The 15435-nt window shown below is 39.6% G+C and overlaps 1 protein-coding gene across 1 annotated transcript in view; it reads left to right on the plus strand.

The window, feature by feature from the left end:
• The window catches only part of LOC132199522 (protein sprint), a 217233-nt gene that overhangs the window by 197852 nt on the left and 3946 nt on the right, over window positions 1–15435 (plus strand). Inside the window, exons 6-13 of the mRNA XM_059624321.1 lie at window positions 4120–4429; window positions 10985–11209; window positions 11453–11640; window positions 11732–11823; window positions 11880–12956; window positions 13076–13543; window positions 13686–14116; window positions 14266–14557. Coding sequence (XP_059480304.1) covers window positions 4120–4429; window positions 10985–11209; window positions 11453–11640; window positions 11732–11823; window positions 11880–12956; window positions 13076–13543; window positions 13686–14116; window positions 14266–14557 — 3083 coding nt within the window. The remainder of the gene's footprint in view (window positions 1–4119; window positions 4430–10984; window positions 11210–11452; window positions 11641–11731; window positions 11824–11879; window positions 12957–13075; window positions 13544–13685; window positions 14117–14265; window positions 14558–15435) is intronic.

Raw genomic sequence — 15435 nt, forward strand, 5'->3', positions numbered from 1 at the left:
TCTCCTTGACTTGCGATTTGCTTTTTGTGTAGGGCCACGGGTGGCGTATGTCCCTTTAATTTTTCACTATTAACATAGTTGGAATTTTAATTAACTATTATTAGTAGTTAATTATAAAAATAAAACATTTATACAATAGTTAAAGATATTTAAAAAAAACCATATGTTTTAATTTAATTTGTTTATTTATTTTTTATAATTTTTTATTATTTCTTAAAAAGCGTTTTTTTTCTTCAACAATAAATAATAATGATACAAAATATACAGAAAAAAGAAGATAAGAATAAAATTATTAAATTAATATAAATAAAAAATGTACATCACATTTCATTGTGATGCTTGCGTTGAGGAAACAAATTTGATGCTATCTTCTGGTTACATTATCTTATTTGTGGTGTGATATAATAAATAATATTTAAAAATTAGCTCAATAATAATTATCTACATCTATTATAAATTACATAATATATGAAACATGAGGAGAAATAAAAAGGACACGTCCTTCATGTTGATAATTAAATTCTTTTCTATTAAAAAACAAACGGCTAAACAACGGTTATAGTCTGCAACCATATTTCATGAGCAAGGAACAGAATCAGTAAAATTAAAATATTTGTTTAACTCCTTCTGGTTCTCTTGTTCTGGCAGCTCTTGTGTGTCCTAATTTTCATGGCCGCTGTTGAAAAACAGTAGCTCGCAAAAAATCGATCATTCTCTTGCTTTGCAATGTAGATATTAATCAGTGCAAGCGTCGTTTTTTGTGTGCAGCCTAACTAGTGTGAAGGTTGAATTCCGAGCATTCTGCGTCTCGCGAGGCAACAATAGGGAAGCGACGCCGCCTGATGAGGTAGTTTGCGGTTTGGCAGCTTCAAAAGAGAAGCGAGCAATTTCGCTCCGGGATTCTCCGGAATCGGCGGCCGCAAAACAGTTTTGGGCTGGCAAAACTTACGGCAGTGGCCAAAACCAGAGTGCACCAGGTGTGAAATTTGTTCCCGAGTATAATAGTTGGATTAAATCCTCACACAAAAACCTCGTTATGGGAGCTGATTTTCATACTACATATTGTAATTATTTTTATTTACGTATTCAGCAAATTTTAGAACCAAATAGGCAAATTAAACACAATAAATTGACTAAAAATTAAGAAAAAAATGTTTTGCAATGAAAAAATCTTCAAATTTCAATTAAAAATTTTCCTGTCAAAGTTTTGTTGAAAACTAAAAATGACTCTCTTTACCACTCTGTACTTTTAAGTGGTCATCAAACGGATTTTCACGAGCCTTTACAAAGGTAAAAAAGCGAGTGACACTCACTCGTCTTGTCCGAGTTAGCTGCGGGGTCGACTCGATTAAAAAGTCGCACCGTCGATCGCCGCACGACTAATCTGTTACAGACAAACGAGCTTGCAACCTGGTCGCATTGACGAGGTCGGCCGTGACTTTAGACCCACATTTGCCTCTCCGATTCCCAACTGCGGCAGCAGCCAGTCTAACCCTTTCCCGGCTCAGCCGAGCGTGGTTCAGTCGGAGCCAGCAAAATAAATAGCTGTTCATATGGCCGCGCGCGGAATCTGTCTCGCTCGCGCAGTTCCTATATTCGGAACGTTTTTTGCCATCCCCAAAGTCCAAACTGCGCTCACTGGATTTGCTCTGTGTTGTTTCACGCTCCCTCCGTAAATTATTGTTCTATAGAGCCACAACAGACTAGTATAGTTTTATTCTAGAATGTAAAAAAGAGAGAAGCAGATAAAACTTCAGTTAATATTATATGCAATGTACAATTTTTTTCGGAATATTAAAAAATAGAATGTTTTCCTAAAACTATATAAATAATCAAATTATGGATACATAATATATTTGCGTGGAAAGTTAGAATAACGGCAATAAATTGTTTACATAAAAAATAAACAGACAAATTATAGTTGTTTATTTATTTAGAAAGTTCAATATTTTTTCGTTAACAATTGTAATCCTCTTTTTCATAATTCACTCAAAATTGATTGCTTCGAAATAATCTTACAATTAGAGATGGAGCGTTCATAATATTAGCTTCAGAGAAATTAATATATTATTTTTTTTAGCTCAAAGTTTTAAATATATACATTATTAAAATTCTTCTTTAGAGTATAGAAATACTAGTAATTAAATCAAATAAAATATTAATATAAAAAATAAAAATTATAAATATTTTTTACAAAAAAATGGTGAAATACATAATAATAATTTAATATTAGTAAGATCAAGTATGTTTATACTTTATAAAATTAAATTCTTTCCTTCTGAATGCCAAAAGTGGAAACAAACATTAGAAACAGTAATTACAAATTTCGCTTTTAAATTTAAAAATCAATATCGTATCAACTTGCTGACTTAAAAATTTGCTCACATTCCTCTGAGTTGATCAAAAGCCCTTTGTAATCGAACGTACTGTGCAGCTCTCGCTGCATCGCTCGCAATCATTCATTATCACACCCCTCGTCGTGCAATAGCTCAATTTATTCAGCATGAATAGTGTACACATTGGTATCGAATGCACCGAGCCGACTCGATAAATTATTATTCCGCCTCCTCTCTCTCTTTGTGAGCGGCGTGGGCAGCGCGTGTGTTTCCGAACGATAAGCGCGAAAAGCGCAGATTAAAACGCCGCCAGTTCCATAATGAAGCCGAGAGAGAATTCGGGGGGCTCGACAAACGGGGCCGACAAATTGTGACGACCAATAACGGCGGCCAAAGTCACATGTGCGTTTTATTATTTCATTATCCAATCGCAATTACGAGCAGCTAGCGTTCAATTTGGCCAATTGCTAATAATTTATTATTTTCATTTCGTGTGTGAGTCACTGGAGAGGACACGGGTCGCAGCCGAGAGAGCTATAGTGTGACATTTGGTGCGTCGCCACCGCCACTGGAAATGTCAAATATTCGGTTTCTCCGACGGCCTTTGACATTTAATATGTGCGGAGAGGACTGGCTTTTATGTAATGCATTCAAAAGAGAGGGGCCTTTGTTCCTCGCAACCCTCATTGCGAATTTCCAATTCATACAGCTGCAGATTGCATTTCATATTTCCAATATTCATGGTTAAATGCTCTCATTTTTTTTTTATTAAATTTAAAATAGGATTGGAAAAATAATTTATTTAATTTTATTAAAATTAAAAATTATTGATAAATAATCGTTATTTTTAATATCCCATTGTATCCCATTAATTTTTTTTTTTAAATTTCAAACTGTTACGGCTTCATCACAAAATCCTCTTTCACTCTCAGTGTAAAATTTCCTCATTTAATCAAACAAAGCCAATGCAAACCCCAAAAAACAAACTTTCCGGCTGACATGTTTATCGAGCCGCGATTGATCCCCAAACTTTTGCGAGGCTTCACCTCTGGTGTGTGTGTACGAGCACCATTCATGCTCCGTGTAATTCGATCAGCTTTTATTTCACCGGCTTTCTGCGTGCTCTTCGACTAACAGAATTAGAATCACATCCGAAGAGTACTTTTTTTCATCCCCACAGTGCTGCCGGCAAAATTATGGTAGCGAAGGCAGCCCTCAAATTACAGAACTCGGTCGACACCAAGTGAAACCCCCGGCGTAATAAATTTAATTTGAAAGTTTTGGTCTCGTCTCTCTCTTGCTGCGAAATCAAAAAGCAGCCGCATCAGTGCGGGCGGGGAGCGAAAGTCGTGCAATTTTTGCTCCGACGAAAGGGAGAAATGTCAAACAAATGTTCACGTTCGAGAGCGAGAAATTAAAACCCAGCCTTTGTTAGAGTGGCTGTTGGGTCAGAGAGAGTGTATTTCGAGTTTCCAGAACTCTCCAGTTGCATTTTATGTAAATAAAAGTGGCCTCCTTTGTTCTATCTAAATTTAAAACACACCCACTAAACAATAAACTGGACGGATTGAGTTGTTTCACAATCAAATTTTTTTTAAATACAAGTTCTTAGAACATATTATTTACCTGAAGGAAAAAATGTACTTAAATTTTGATTAAACTGTTCCATTTCATATTCTGAATTTTAATCTGATGAAAGGTGTTTTAATATATCTGATTGGAGAATATATAAATAAATTAATGCTTTTTAATTTATTCTGAATTGTCCAATTATTCGTTGCAGAGGCGATGCCTTTCTCGAGCCGTACATGCAAGGGTTGGGCCCAGCAAGAGAGTCACCCTTGTTGAGACTGGACGCCGACACAGACTACGATGACGACGAGAACAATCGGCCGCCGTCGCCTGTGGAGGCCCCGGTGGCCGCCCCACGGATGCTGCACGCCTCCTCGCCGCCTCACGCCACCCTGCTCTTGCACGAAACGCAACCCGCGACGCTCATCACCGAGTCCAACGGCGTCGCCTCCAAGTTCAAGATGATCGACCTCACGCACAGGGACAGTGACGTCACGGTCGCCACCACATTTTCGACACAGGTCAGTCAACTTTAAAAAATCGATTATTAAAGAGGCGAGGGGAGAGAAATTGTTTGACTTTATTTATTTATTGTTGAAGACCGCGGAAGTGGTTTGGCAGGTGTTTGATTCATTATTTTGTTTTGTTTGTTTCAATATTAAATTTTGAATTAATATTGATCAAAAGTTAGGTGATTGACAGACGATGATTGACATCAAGAAAATTGATTTATCGAAGCTGGATCAATAAATCCATTAATATCAAAAGATAGTAAAAACTGGTAAAAACAAAAGATTAAATGCCACATTCAAAAAATTAAAGAGAATATTTGAGCTTCTTTGAGTTGTTAAAGCTGAAACCTTGAATAAACAAGATTTTTTTTGGATTTATTTTTCATAATTGAATTGAAAAGGAATTGAAATTAGTGGCCATAATTTGCTAGATATAAAATTTTTAATTTATTATTTTTATTAGTAATTTATCAGATTGTAGCAAAAAAAATTAGTACCCAATAAATAAAAATGCAAAAAATTCTTTTCACACATTTAAATATAATTTCTCTTTGCATTGTTGTTTATTTTCTTAATTTGCCATAAGTAATATTAATGATTGTCAAGGAGTAATTTTTTTTGCATTAATTAAGAGCTGAGAAAAATGCGTATACGCCCTTTGCTCTTGCCACCATTGCGAGTCTTAATTGATCGTCTGTCACTCTGTTTATATTAAATTGACCTCTTTGGCGGCAGCTTGCAACTTTTAAAATCAACTGCTACTGCAACGTACATTCTTCCCTCATAACAGATTATTGGCAATATCATGCGGGGGCTTATTAAAGAGTTTTGTAACACTCGCAGACCACAATGCAGCTAGGCTGCGGAGAAAATGTCAAAGCGGCGGTGCAGTGGCGTGTGCACCGCGCCGTCGGAAATTTATGATCACATCAGCGGCAGCGATCATTTATTTCCACGTAGGCGCCTTCTGCGTCCGACACACTCATACACTCACCATTGTATTGGCACGGAGCTGGTGCGAGAGGAGCAGGGAAATGGCATCCTCCTCGCTGTTTGATGATGATGATGATGCCAGCAGTGCTTTTCAGACATAAATCAAAAAACGAATTTTCGACAAAAATGTGGATGCAAAAAAGCGAGTGTAATTAAAAAAAATGCATGTTATGGAAAAAGAGCAGGATTTTTTTAAAGATTTATCACTAAAAAAAAATTAATATTGTATTTATAATTAGGTATTTATATTATTACTTTCATTTAGAAAATTTTATATAGACAAGCTATTTTCTTTCCTTTTAAAACGGTCTCTGACTAAAGAGGAGGACCGAAATGAATTAATCAATGTAAAGAATCCCGAGTACCATAAATTGATGATACTAAACCATGTCATACAAATCATTTTAATTGGCACTAAAAGTTATAAAATATCTTGACAATATCTTTCTAAAAATCAATAAGTAAGTTGTAAAATGAGCTGATTGGGCTTACTCGTGTTCTTGAAGTAAGAAGTCTGGAGCAGCACCGTCGGGCAAAGTGAAAGTACGTGCGCCGCATTAAATTTAATGCCCGCTCATCTGCTGCACGTAAGATTTTTACATAATAACGCGAGCAGCAGGTCGTTCGACTTGACGATATTGAAACTGTAGAGCGTGGCAGCTTTTTGCTCTGTAAATTAAATCGTGGCTGTTTGAAAGGCGCTGCTTGAAAACCGCGGCCAAGCAGGATAAATATGAGATATTATTATTCAGCCACCTTGGCTTTCTAAACCGTCATTTTTTTGCATAGAGTGTGAAATCTGGAGCCTTGAAATAGACATTTGGATCACATTTGAAATTTTCAGCATTTGGCTAAAAAATAATTTATTAATGCATAGTTTAAATTTTGTCATTAAAATATCAAGCAAGTCATTTTTAATTTCTAAATACTTACTCGCAGGATTAACTGCTAAGTGGTGCATAAAAGAAGACAAACTTTATATTTTTAAGTACTGTGAGTGAAAAAGTTCTGTGAAGAGAATTTGCATATTAATGAACCATTCACCAAGACACGACTTGGTAATTTGCTTGGGTTGTATGCAGGTCATGTGAAATTGAGGGAAAATTTTGAGCAAAATTTCACTAACGGGACGCAGTTGTATAGTTTGCAATGGTCCTCGCATTCACTCATTGTTGACAGACGCGCCCTTAATAACAACTGATTCATACTCTGTCCGCTTGTGTATGGACGCATTAATTGACGACGCAGACGATGTTTGCGCCGTGCTCCGTGAGTGTAAACACAACTCCAGGGCCATTAGGCGCGTAAAGCGATGCACTCTTGCTGCTCTTAATTAATTTGAACCCAATTGTGAAAGTGTACAAATGTTTGTTTTGAGGCACTTGCTATGTAGAGATGCTGCGGATAAGAGTATGAGACCATTAGACCATAGTGTTGCTTTTTCGCACTACATTTCAGGAAACGACTTGATCTGTAAAACACATAAAGTACATAAATTAAATTTAAAAATAGTTGTAAAAAATATATTTAATTTTATTAAAATAATTCCAATACCCGTCATATTTTTATATTTTAATTTTTTTTAATTAAAATGTATTATTAAAATTAATTTACATATAAATAATTTGATATTTTTTTTAATCCTACATAACAATTAAATAATATAATGTTATTAAAAATTTAATTTTAAGATTTATATATTTATAAGTCGTGATCCATGAATTATGGTTACAAAAAACATAAAAGGTAATCCTAATTCTCCCTCCTCTGGTTCCGTCTGGTTCTTGCAATTAATCTTTAATTGCTGTTGTAATTAATCTACATTATATTCAATAAGAAATTAGATTCACATATTATGTTCATACCAACTCAATAATTATGAAAAAAGTTTATAAGAATTCAGGTTGTATCCTGAACAATAGCACTGATGATCTGATTTAGGAAAAGCTGGGCGTAATTGAACAAAATTATACTTATTAGCAGATTTTTCATTCATAAATATTTGTACCAAACTGAAACCTTACTTAATAGTTTCATAATTTTAACGTTCTGGGCTCACCGCGGCGGCCGTGTCTCTTTTGATGTCGGGCGTTATTGCAGACCTCTGCTAGTTGCCCTTTCCGCTCATATTTTCCATTTAAATTTTTTTAATGACTTATTCAATAATAACGTTCTGATTGTTCATGCATTTAATTTGCTCACGTCCTACTGTCTGAATGCCTCTTTTTTTTTAAACAATTTTTAACCGTAGCGACAAGCAGCATATCATATGGTAACTGAATTCTGAATAGAAACATTTGAGGGAGAGCGAAAAAAGGGACCGGGGGGCCGCCTACAAATGACCCGTATTAAACGTATCGTCACCGTGGCCACCATCAGATAAAACAACCCCTACAAATAATAGCCCGTCCCTTAGTAATACCCTTCTGCAATTTATGGCCGGTTGCATACATACCCTGCCCAGAACAATTGGAGAACGAAAACAAAGCGGCAGAACAGCGAATATCCATTATTTCTCGGTCCGCCCGTTATTGAAAAAGGCACCGGGGTGAATGCAATTTTTCCATGTACGGGAGGAAACAAAAACAATCGCCGCTCGCTTTATTCTAATGCATCCGCTGCCAACAGATAAATTGCACTTCTTTCTATTCATATGCGGGGACAATGCTTCCGAGCGAGGGAGAAATGGAGGCAAAATAAATGTCACCAGTCATATAGCCAGACGACCAGACTCTGCAGATTTGAAAGTTTTGAGCATACTGCGTGTGGAGGAGACGGAGATTTGCATCGCAATATATGGCTGGCTGGCTTTGAATTCGAGTAGATTCTAATTTATTCCGAGCTCTTTTGAAATTCATCTCTGGTGTTTGCATAAAAACGGACGGATCAGGGGTTGCGAAAGTGTTCAGAAAGTTGCAAAAAGCGAGGCCCTGAATTGAAATTTCCGACCGCTCTTCTGTTGAATAAAAAAATACCTCGATCCGGTTTTCATTATGTTTTATTTGTGATGCAAATACAAATTAACGGCCTCGCTCGCGAAATCAGCAGGAGGTCGTCTTTTGTAATAGGGAGGTTTGTTGAAAATAATATGCACAAAAAAAAAAAAAAACACCCCCTCGACTTTTTTAGTGAGAGACGCGAACACATTCGTGTATAATTGCGATCGGCACAAAGGAAAAACGAGAGCGAGTCGTCGCGCTCGAGCAAATTACAAGCGAATATGGGAGGCAAGTGAAAATACAGAGAATGCTGTCAGCGGGGATTGCGCACTACTTATCTGCCTCTCACCCCCACGCATTATTCTCGGGGGTGAGTCATGACGGGCTCTCGCAAGACGCCCTCAAAAAACCCGCAGAGGGTCTTTCTTTTTAATCTCGCATAACTTTATGATGAGAGCAGCATCCATATCAGCTTGCTACGTGTTGTGTTTCTGTGTACACACCGCACACTGCTTTGATCTGGCAGGGTTGGTTGCTCGTCGCCTCGAGGAGAGAGGACTCGACGGGCTGTCATGCAGTTTCCAATATAATGCCATCACGGTATATATATCTCGAGGAGCAGGCCTTATTATGTGATGTCGCCAAGAAAAGAGAGATGCTGCCAAGCTCTTAGGCGTCCGAGATTAGAGAGAAAATTGAGCAGAAAATGAGAGGAAAGGAGGCTCGATGGGGTGCTTCCGAAACTCGCAGCAGGCAATGCTATCTATTTAAATTTTGTCATTTCCGTCCATTATAAATCTTCAAAGAAAAAAGATAAAAAGATTTCACCTCTTTTGCAATAATTATTTAAAAATTCCAGCGGAATTGCTACTAATTATAAGAATAATTGCGTGCTTAGTGATTTATGAGAAAAGTCTTTTTGCAATTAGAGCTGGCCGAGAGCAAAGAGAAGCAAAAGAAAGACGGTTGGTATAGTTTTATAGTTACTCAGGAATGTCCAGTGGAATGCATAACTCGCATTTAAGGGTTTGCAGAAAAAGAAACATTTGTTTCTTCTGGACATTTTATATCCAACTTTGTCTTCCTAGAATTTCTTTTTTATATAATTTTTATTGTAGAGCGAGTATAATAATTCTTAAATATCGCGTGATTGTTGGAAGTTGCAAGTAATAAACGAGCCATTCAAAAATATGCCTCCCTTTAACAGAACTGGTCGATGAAACGTTCTCTTTTTGCATACATAATTCACGCCCGGAAGCACCTCTGAATTTTTAATAATTTTGTTTCGCCGCGTAGCGAACATCAAAGTTCCATCAATGAATTTTCATTCTCTCCTCCTCTTTTGGTCGGCCCCATGGCGAAATTCTCATCTCCATCCGCAACCAAAATTGCTTCTCTCTTTGATTCTCCTCCAGAAGTCCCCAACTTGTATAATATATCTCGGCAACACAAGTTCAATTTCCCTTTCTTCTTGCTTAACTTTCCGCGCAGAGAGCAATAATGAGAAGAAGACGCAGTTTCGCTTTTCCCGCGGCCAAGAACTTTATTTGCCGCCTGCAGATTTGTGTCTTGTGCATTGCGTGTTGCCTGCCCGTTTCCCATACATTATCCCAGCTCCAAGCTCGGCGCGCTAACAAAATTACAAATACAGGGGAGTTAAGATTGGAACTAAATTTTCAAGCCTAGGGTCGTTAGGGGATAGATTGCCAGCCGAGTCGGTGGCACGCGCCACTTTGTTGGCCGCAGAGTTCGCACGCACTCTCGGCGCACTAATGCACTTGCTTTGTTGTTGGCCGGGAAATCTGGAGCGGCCATTGATTGGAAAATGCAACAGCCAGCAGCTGTCGGTCTCGTATTTACGACGCACGGAACGGGCGGAAAACAATTTCCTGGTATTTCGGATTGGCCTGATTCGTGCAACTGATTAATTGGCTCATACATTTCTATGGATTTGAATCCCGTGAAATGGTTTCCTCAAAATAGTATTATACCCTAAGCTCAGAAGTGTGTTAACCTATTCTTAGTAATTGTGTATTGCATGTTTTATTTTGTAAATTAATTTTACTCATTTGTATGGAGAATAAAATTAAATAAATAATTAAATTTAGTTTCAAATTATTGTTTATGAAATAAAATTAACATTGAATTTTAAATTTTTTGTTGCTGTGGAAATCAGAATTGACGTGAATGAAGTCATCTAGAATTATTTTTAGACCTAGTCTATATTTCAACTCGCTGCTGTGTCAGTCTCTCCAAACATCAGAAGACAAATGTCTGCCGTGAAATTGAGCTAAAGAGAAAAATTGAAGGGCAAACTTTGATCATCAATGCTCCATCACCCTCTTGTGCCTCGCCCGAGTAGGCGCTCTTCGGCCCTATTACTAGAGTGCATTTATCAATTCCTCTTGGCTCATATAATTGGATTTCCCCGGTGCTCTCTCGCGTGGGTGATATATTGCGAGAAATAGGAGGCCGCGCACAATTAAATTTGGAGCCAGGCGCGCGGCGTCCCCTCGCAGATCATGAATCAAACAAGTTTCTCCAGCCTCGTCCCTATAATAATATTTTTTGCCAAATAGATCTGTTTCTTCTTTTTTCTGACGCAAAACTCCTATTTCTTGTGTTCAAACAGAGCGTGAGCGTCCCTAGAGGAATGACCTCCGAGGATGAGGGCGACGACGAAGGCGAGGAAGATGACGAGGACAGCTGCGGACAGGCCAGCAGCAGTGGCGGCGGCTCCATGGCACCGTGCGACATTGGACTGGTCGAGCGACTCATCAGGTCGCATCCTGTTTGGTTTCTAGCCGGCCTTCAAAGGGCAGGAGCGGTTCATTTGCTGCAGGGGAAGGAGGAAGGGGTAAGTTCAATATATTTTTACTAATTAAATTAATTCTTTTTTAATTACCAAATTATGATATATAAAATATAGATAATTTTTTAATTACCATTTTGAAATTTATTCCTTTCTTTACTGCAACGTATACTAAGTATTTTTTTTTTTTTTATAAGTTTTAGACCAGAGAAAGCTTGCATTATGTTCTGTTTATTTTTAAGTATTTTTTTACAGACAATAATGTGTTAATCAGCGTCCTCTTTTCAGAATTTTGTCGTCCGTCAGTCAAGTCAGGCGGACACAATGGCCATATCAGTGCGACTGCCTGCTGGTAAAGGGCCCTATATCGAGCACTACCTGGTTCAGGCCACTAGCACAGGTCAGCTGGCTCTTGAGAGCTCCGAGAACAAGTTTGATGACATTCCTACCCTCGTGGCACATTATGCGCAATGCTGGTGAGACACTTTTTTATATTCGATTACACTGCTTGACAGTGGAGTGAGAACGTGACGTTCATGATGGCTTACTTGCCGCCGATGTTTTCAGTGATGAACTACCAGTGCAGTTGACACTACCTCGTGCCATCAGAGAAGCCAGAAATAGGCAGCAACTCTCGTCGCTGGCTCTTCTAGGGCAAGGTACATTCAAAATAAATAATGATTGCATAATAATTAATTATTTTTTATATCTTCAGAATTTTGGCGTTATCCGATGGCCAATCCTCGTCCTGAGAGGGGCACCCCAGGTGCAGAAGTGCCCCTCACTGCGCCCCTAACGGCACCACCGTCACTAAGGCTGAGCCCACCAATTACCGCCGCCTCCGAAGACGAGCCTCCAGTGAAACAACAAACCCCCAATAGTAGCCAGTCCAGCTTGTGTAGCTTCGGGTCCGGCAGTTGTTCCATAAACAACCTCAGCAACAGCAATCTCAACAACCTGCTGAACAATAACAATGGAAGTGCTTCCTCCTCACCCCCAAAAGACAACATCGTCCTCAACCTTGCCCCTTTCAAAGAACCCTCCCCACCTTCCACTTCCATTATTCCCCAAAAGGCCGCGCGCCCAAACTCTTTGAACCTCCTCCAGTCAAATTTGTCCTCTGCCACAAACAGCCCTCTGAGCCCCAACGCCAGCACCCCAACAACCAAAAGCAACCCCCCAAAACCACCGCCCAGGTGGGCCAAACCCAGTCAGAACTTTTCTGTGACCACTTCAGTGACCTTCCAAGTGAGCTCCTCCATCACAACTACAACCCCGAAAATTGAAGAATTGCGGTCCGAAGGTTTGACCAGCCCTCAGCAAACCCTGCACCCTGGACTGATCTGCAGCCCCACCGAGAGCAAGGCAGCCACCCCCACGACGGGACATTCGAGCAGACGGTCAAAGAGAAAGGTCAGTTCGAACAAGGAGTCTTACCACTACCAGGAGTCGGACATCCTCGAGTCTCCCACCGTCTATTACAGAAGCTCGGTGGCGGACAAGATCAGTGATTACGAAGATATCTGGGGTCCGTCGCCCCCTGAGCACAAAATCAAGTCGCCACAACAGGCACCCTCAATAACGCCCGAGCTGTTGACCTTCAAACCGAGAATCCCTCAGAGCGTATCAGCTAACGAACTGAGTGGAGATGACCGGAGACCTGATCTTCTGGGCAGCTGCGCCTCTCTGATGGGCAAAAACAATCTCGTCAGTCCTGTCACAAGTCCAGTTTCACCCCTGATCTTGGAGTCTCCCATCAGCTCACCCCTAGACGAAGAGGGAAATAAACCAAGTGAGTTTTATTTAATTTTCTTTTTAAACTTTTTCACACTTATAAGGTTATAAAAATTATGCTATTTAGAATTTTACAATTCACCTTAAATTAATATTATTAATTTCAAATTTTTTTAGGTGGAAGTCCTTTTTATGCTGAGCCAGCGGACGCCATCAAGTTCAGTGTGCAGAGGCGCAAGCCTCGTCCCGCTGGGGTGGTTCCACAGCACAGGCAGAGGGTGCTTGCTAGCCACCGCCACTCGGACCCCACAATTCAGCACACTTGGTGGCCGCCTCCACAAATCAACGGCCGCCAGCACCAGCCATTGGAGCGCATCGAGTCTTCAGAGGAAATCCACGCAGCGGCCAGTGTGGACAACATCACAATGCTGCGCTCACCCACAAGCACAGCCTCCACCCCAATGAGTGCTGTTTCACACCAGCACCCTTTGATCACCTCGTCGAGCAATCCTCTGACCCCTAACTTGATGGGACCAGTGAAAATTCTGTCTGGGGTGTCCGAGTCCCATTTGGCAGCTATCAAAAGCAGACAGCAACCGAAGGCTAAGCCAGTGCAGGTTCCGCGAGTTTTGGGAAAAGCAAAAGGTACAATATTAAATTTAAAGATCTCAATTTTTATATTATTTTATCCCTTTGTTTATTTAAATTTTAATTCAGACAAAAATCCTTTCTTCTCTCTAAGCCCTCTAATATTGTGGATTATAAATAATTAATTTGACTTTTTTAGGAATATCGAGAGGAGATGGATCGTGGGCTGTGGACAGTAGCTGGGAGTTTTTCGGCAGTCAGGCAGGCTCTCCTGCCAGTGAAGGTGTGGACGAGCCAGTGAGCAACCGGTTTCCACCTTTGAACTTTGACGAAGACTACGAGGAAGACGATGTGGTCACCCACCTGGACTCTGATGGAAAACTGCGGAGGCGCCTGCTTAAAAGGCCCCTCACTGCCCAAGAGCTGATTGCTGAAAAGTGCCCTGAGCTGGGAATCCCACCTGACATATCCATCCCTGGCATTGTTTCACCAGGCATTAATGACAACCCCATAGTGCGTGAGAACTCCACTCACTCGAACAATAGTGACTCATGCCGTATGTCTGCCTATGACAATGTTGAGGGGCTGATGAACCACGGCCCCTATTCTTCCAGAAGCTCTAATTCTCAGGTGATTTTTATACATGTGTTTTAATTTTAAATTGGTTTTTACAAAATTTTTAGTTAAAAATATCATCTATTCTAATAAAAATAAAAATTTGACATTTTTTTTAAATTTTTATGAAAAATAAAATAAATTTATTTTTTGACAATTAACAGGCCAGTGATGAAGACGCCCACACGGTGTTTTCCGAACCTTGGGACAGTTCTCGCTGGGAGACCCTCCTTCTGCAAAAGAGCCAGCAGCAGCAAATGCGGGACGAAGATCGGCTCAGCTCTCACAATGGCACCCCTGGTGGAGCCTCAACAAATTCTTCCCTCGTGCACCTGAGTGGCGACCCTTTGATTCCTGACGAGGAGGATATGACCCAGAACAGATCTGCAATGGAATGCAAGCTGCCTCACCTGTCCAGGACAAAGAGCTTTAAGGACAGGATGGACCCATTGTTGTGTGAGTAAATTTTAAATAATTATTTAACTACATCCAGAGTAAGCACTTCATTCATTTCTGGAACAAACAAATGTCTCCCTGATCCCAGACTTGGCAAATAATAAATTTGAACTCTGGTCAATATATTGATAGTCTGCAGACCAGGGTTTCTGAGCACGAGCATTTTCATCTGCTCAACCAGTTTTGCTCATGAGCATGCTCACTTTTTGGGTGCTCAACTTTGTCTGCTCATGAGCATGCTCACTATTTGGGTGCTCAACTACGTCTGCTCATGAGCATGCTCAATTTTTGGGTGCTCAACCTCGTCTGCTCATGAGCATGCTCACCTCAGAGGGTGCTCAATCGCATTTGCTCATGAGCATGCTCACTTTCAGGGTGCTCACTTGCATGTGCTCAATGCTCTGCTCAACGGACCTTTGCTCAAGGCTGCTCATGAGCAAATTTTGCTCAATCTTGCTCATGCTCAAGTTTATATGAGGAGACAATTTCTGTATTACTCTCCTTATAATCCAATTGCATAATAAATTAAAAGTGGCCAAAAATATCATAAAATTAAAACATAAAAATAATAAAATATTAATATGTGTTGGTTCTCATTAGACTCTAATTATAATACTGAAGGTTATATTTAAATCCAAAATTAAAAAGAGAAAATTGAGATTTTAAATAGTCAAATGTATTTATAAGTAAAGTGGGGAAAGTTTAATTTTTATTTTTAGTCGCAACGTAATTAATTTTTAATTGCGCTCTAAATACTTGGATTATTTGGGTCTTTGAAAAAGGAATGAATGCCAGGAGCACATGATAATAAAGGAGGCAGAGCGGAACTATGTAGTAGAGGAATAGAGGGGAAGCAGCGAGAGGGTGGCGGCGGCAGT

The sequence above is a fragment of the Neocloeon triangulifer genome, unplaced genomic scaffold (genome assembly GCF_031216515.1).
Source record: "Neocloeon triangulifer isolate White Clay Creek 2 clone unplaced genomic scaffold, ASM3121651v1 ptg000014l, whole genome shotgun sequence".
NCBI classification, from domain to species: Eukaryota; Metazoa; Arthropoda; class Insecta; order Ephemeroptera; family Baetidae; genus Neocloeon; species Neocloeon triangulifer.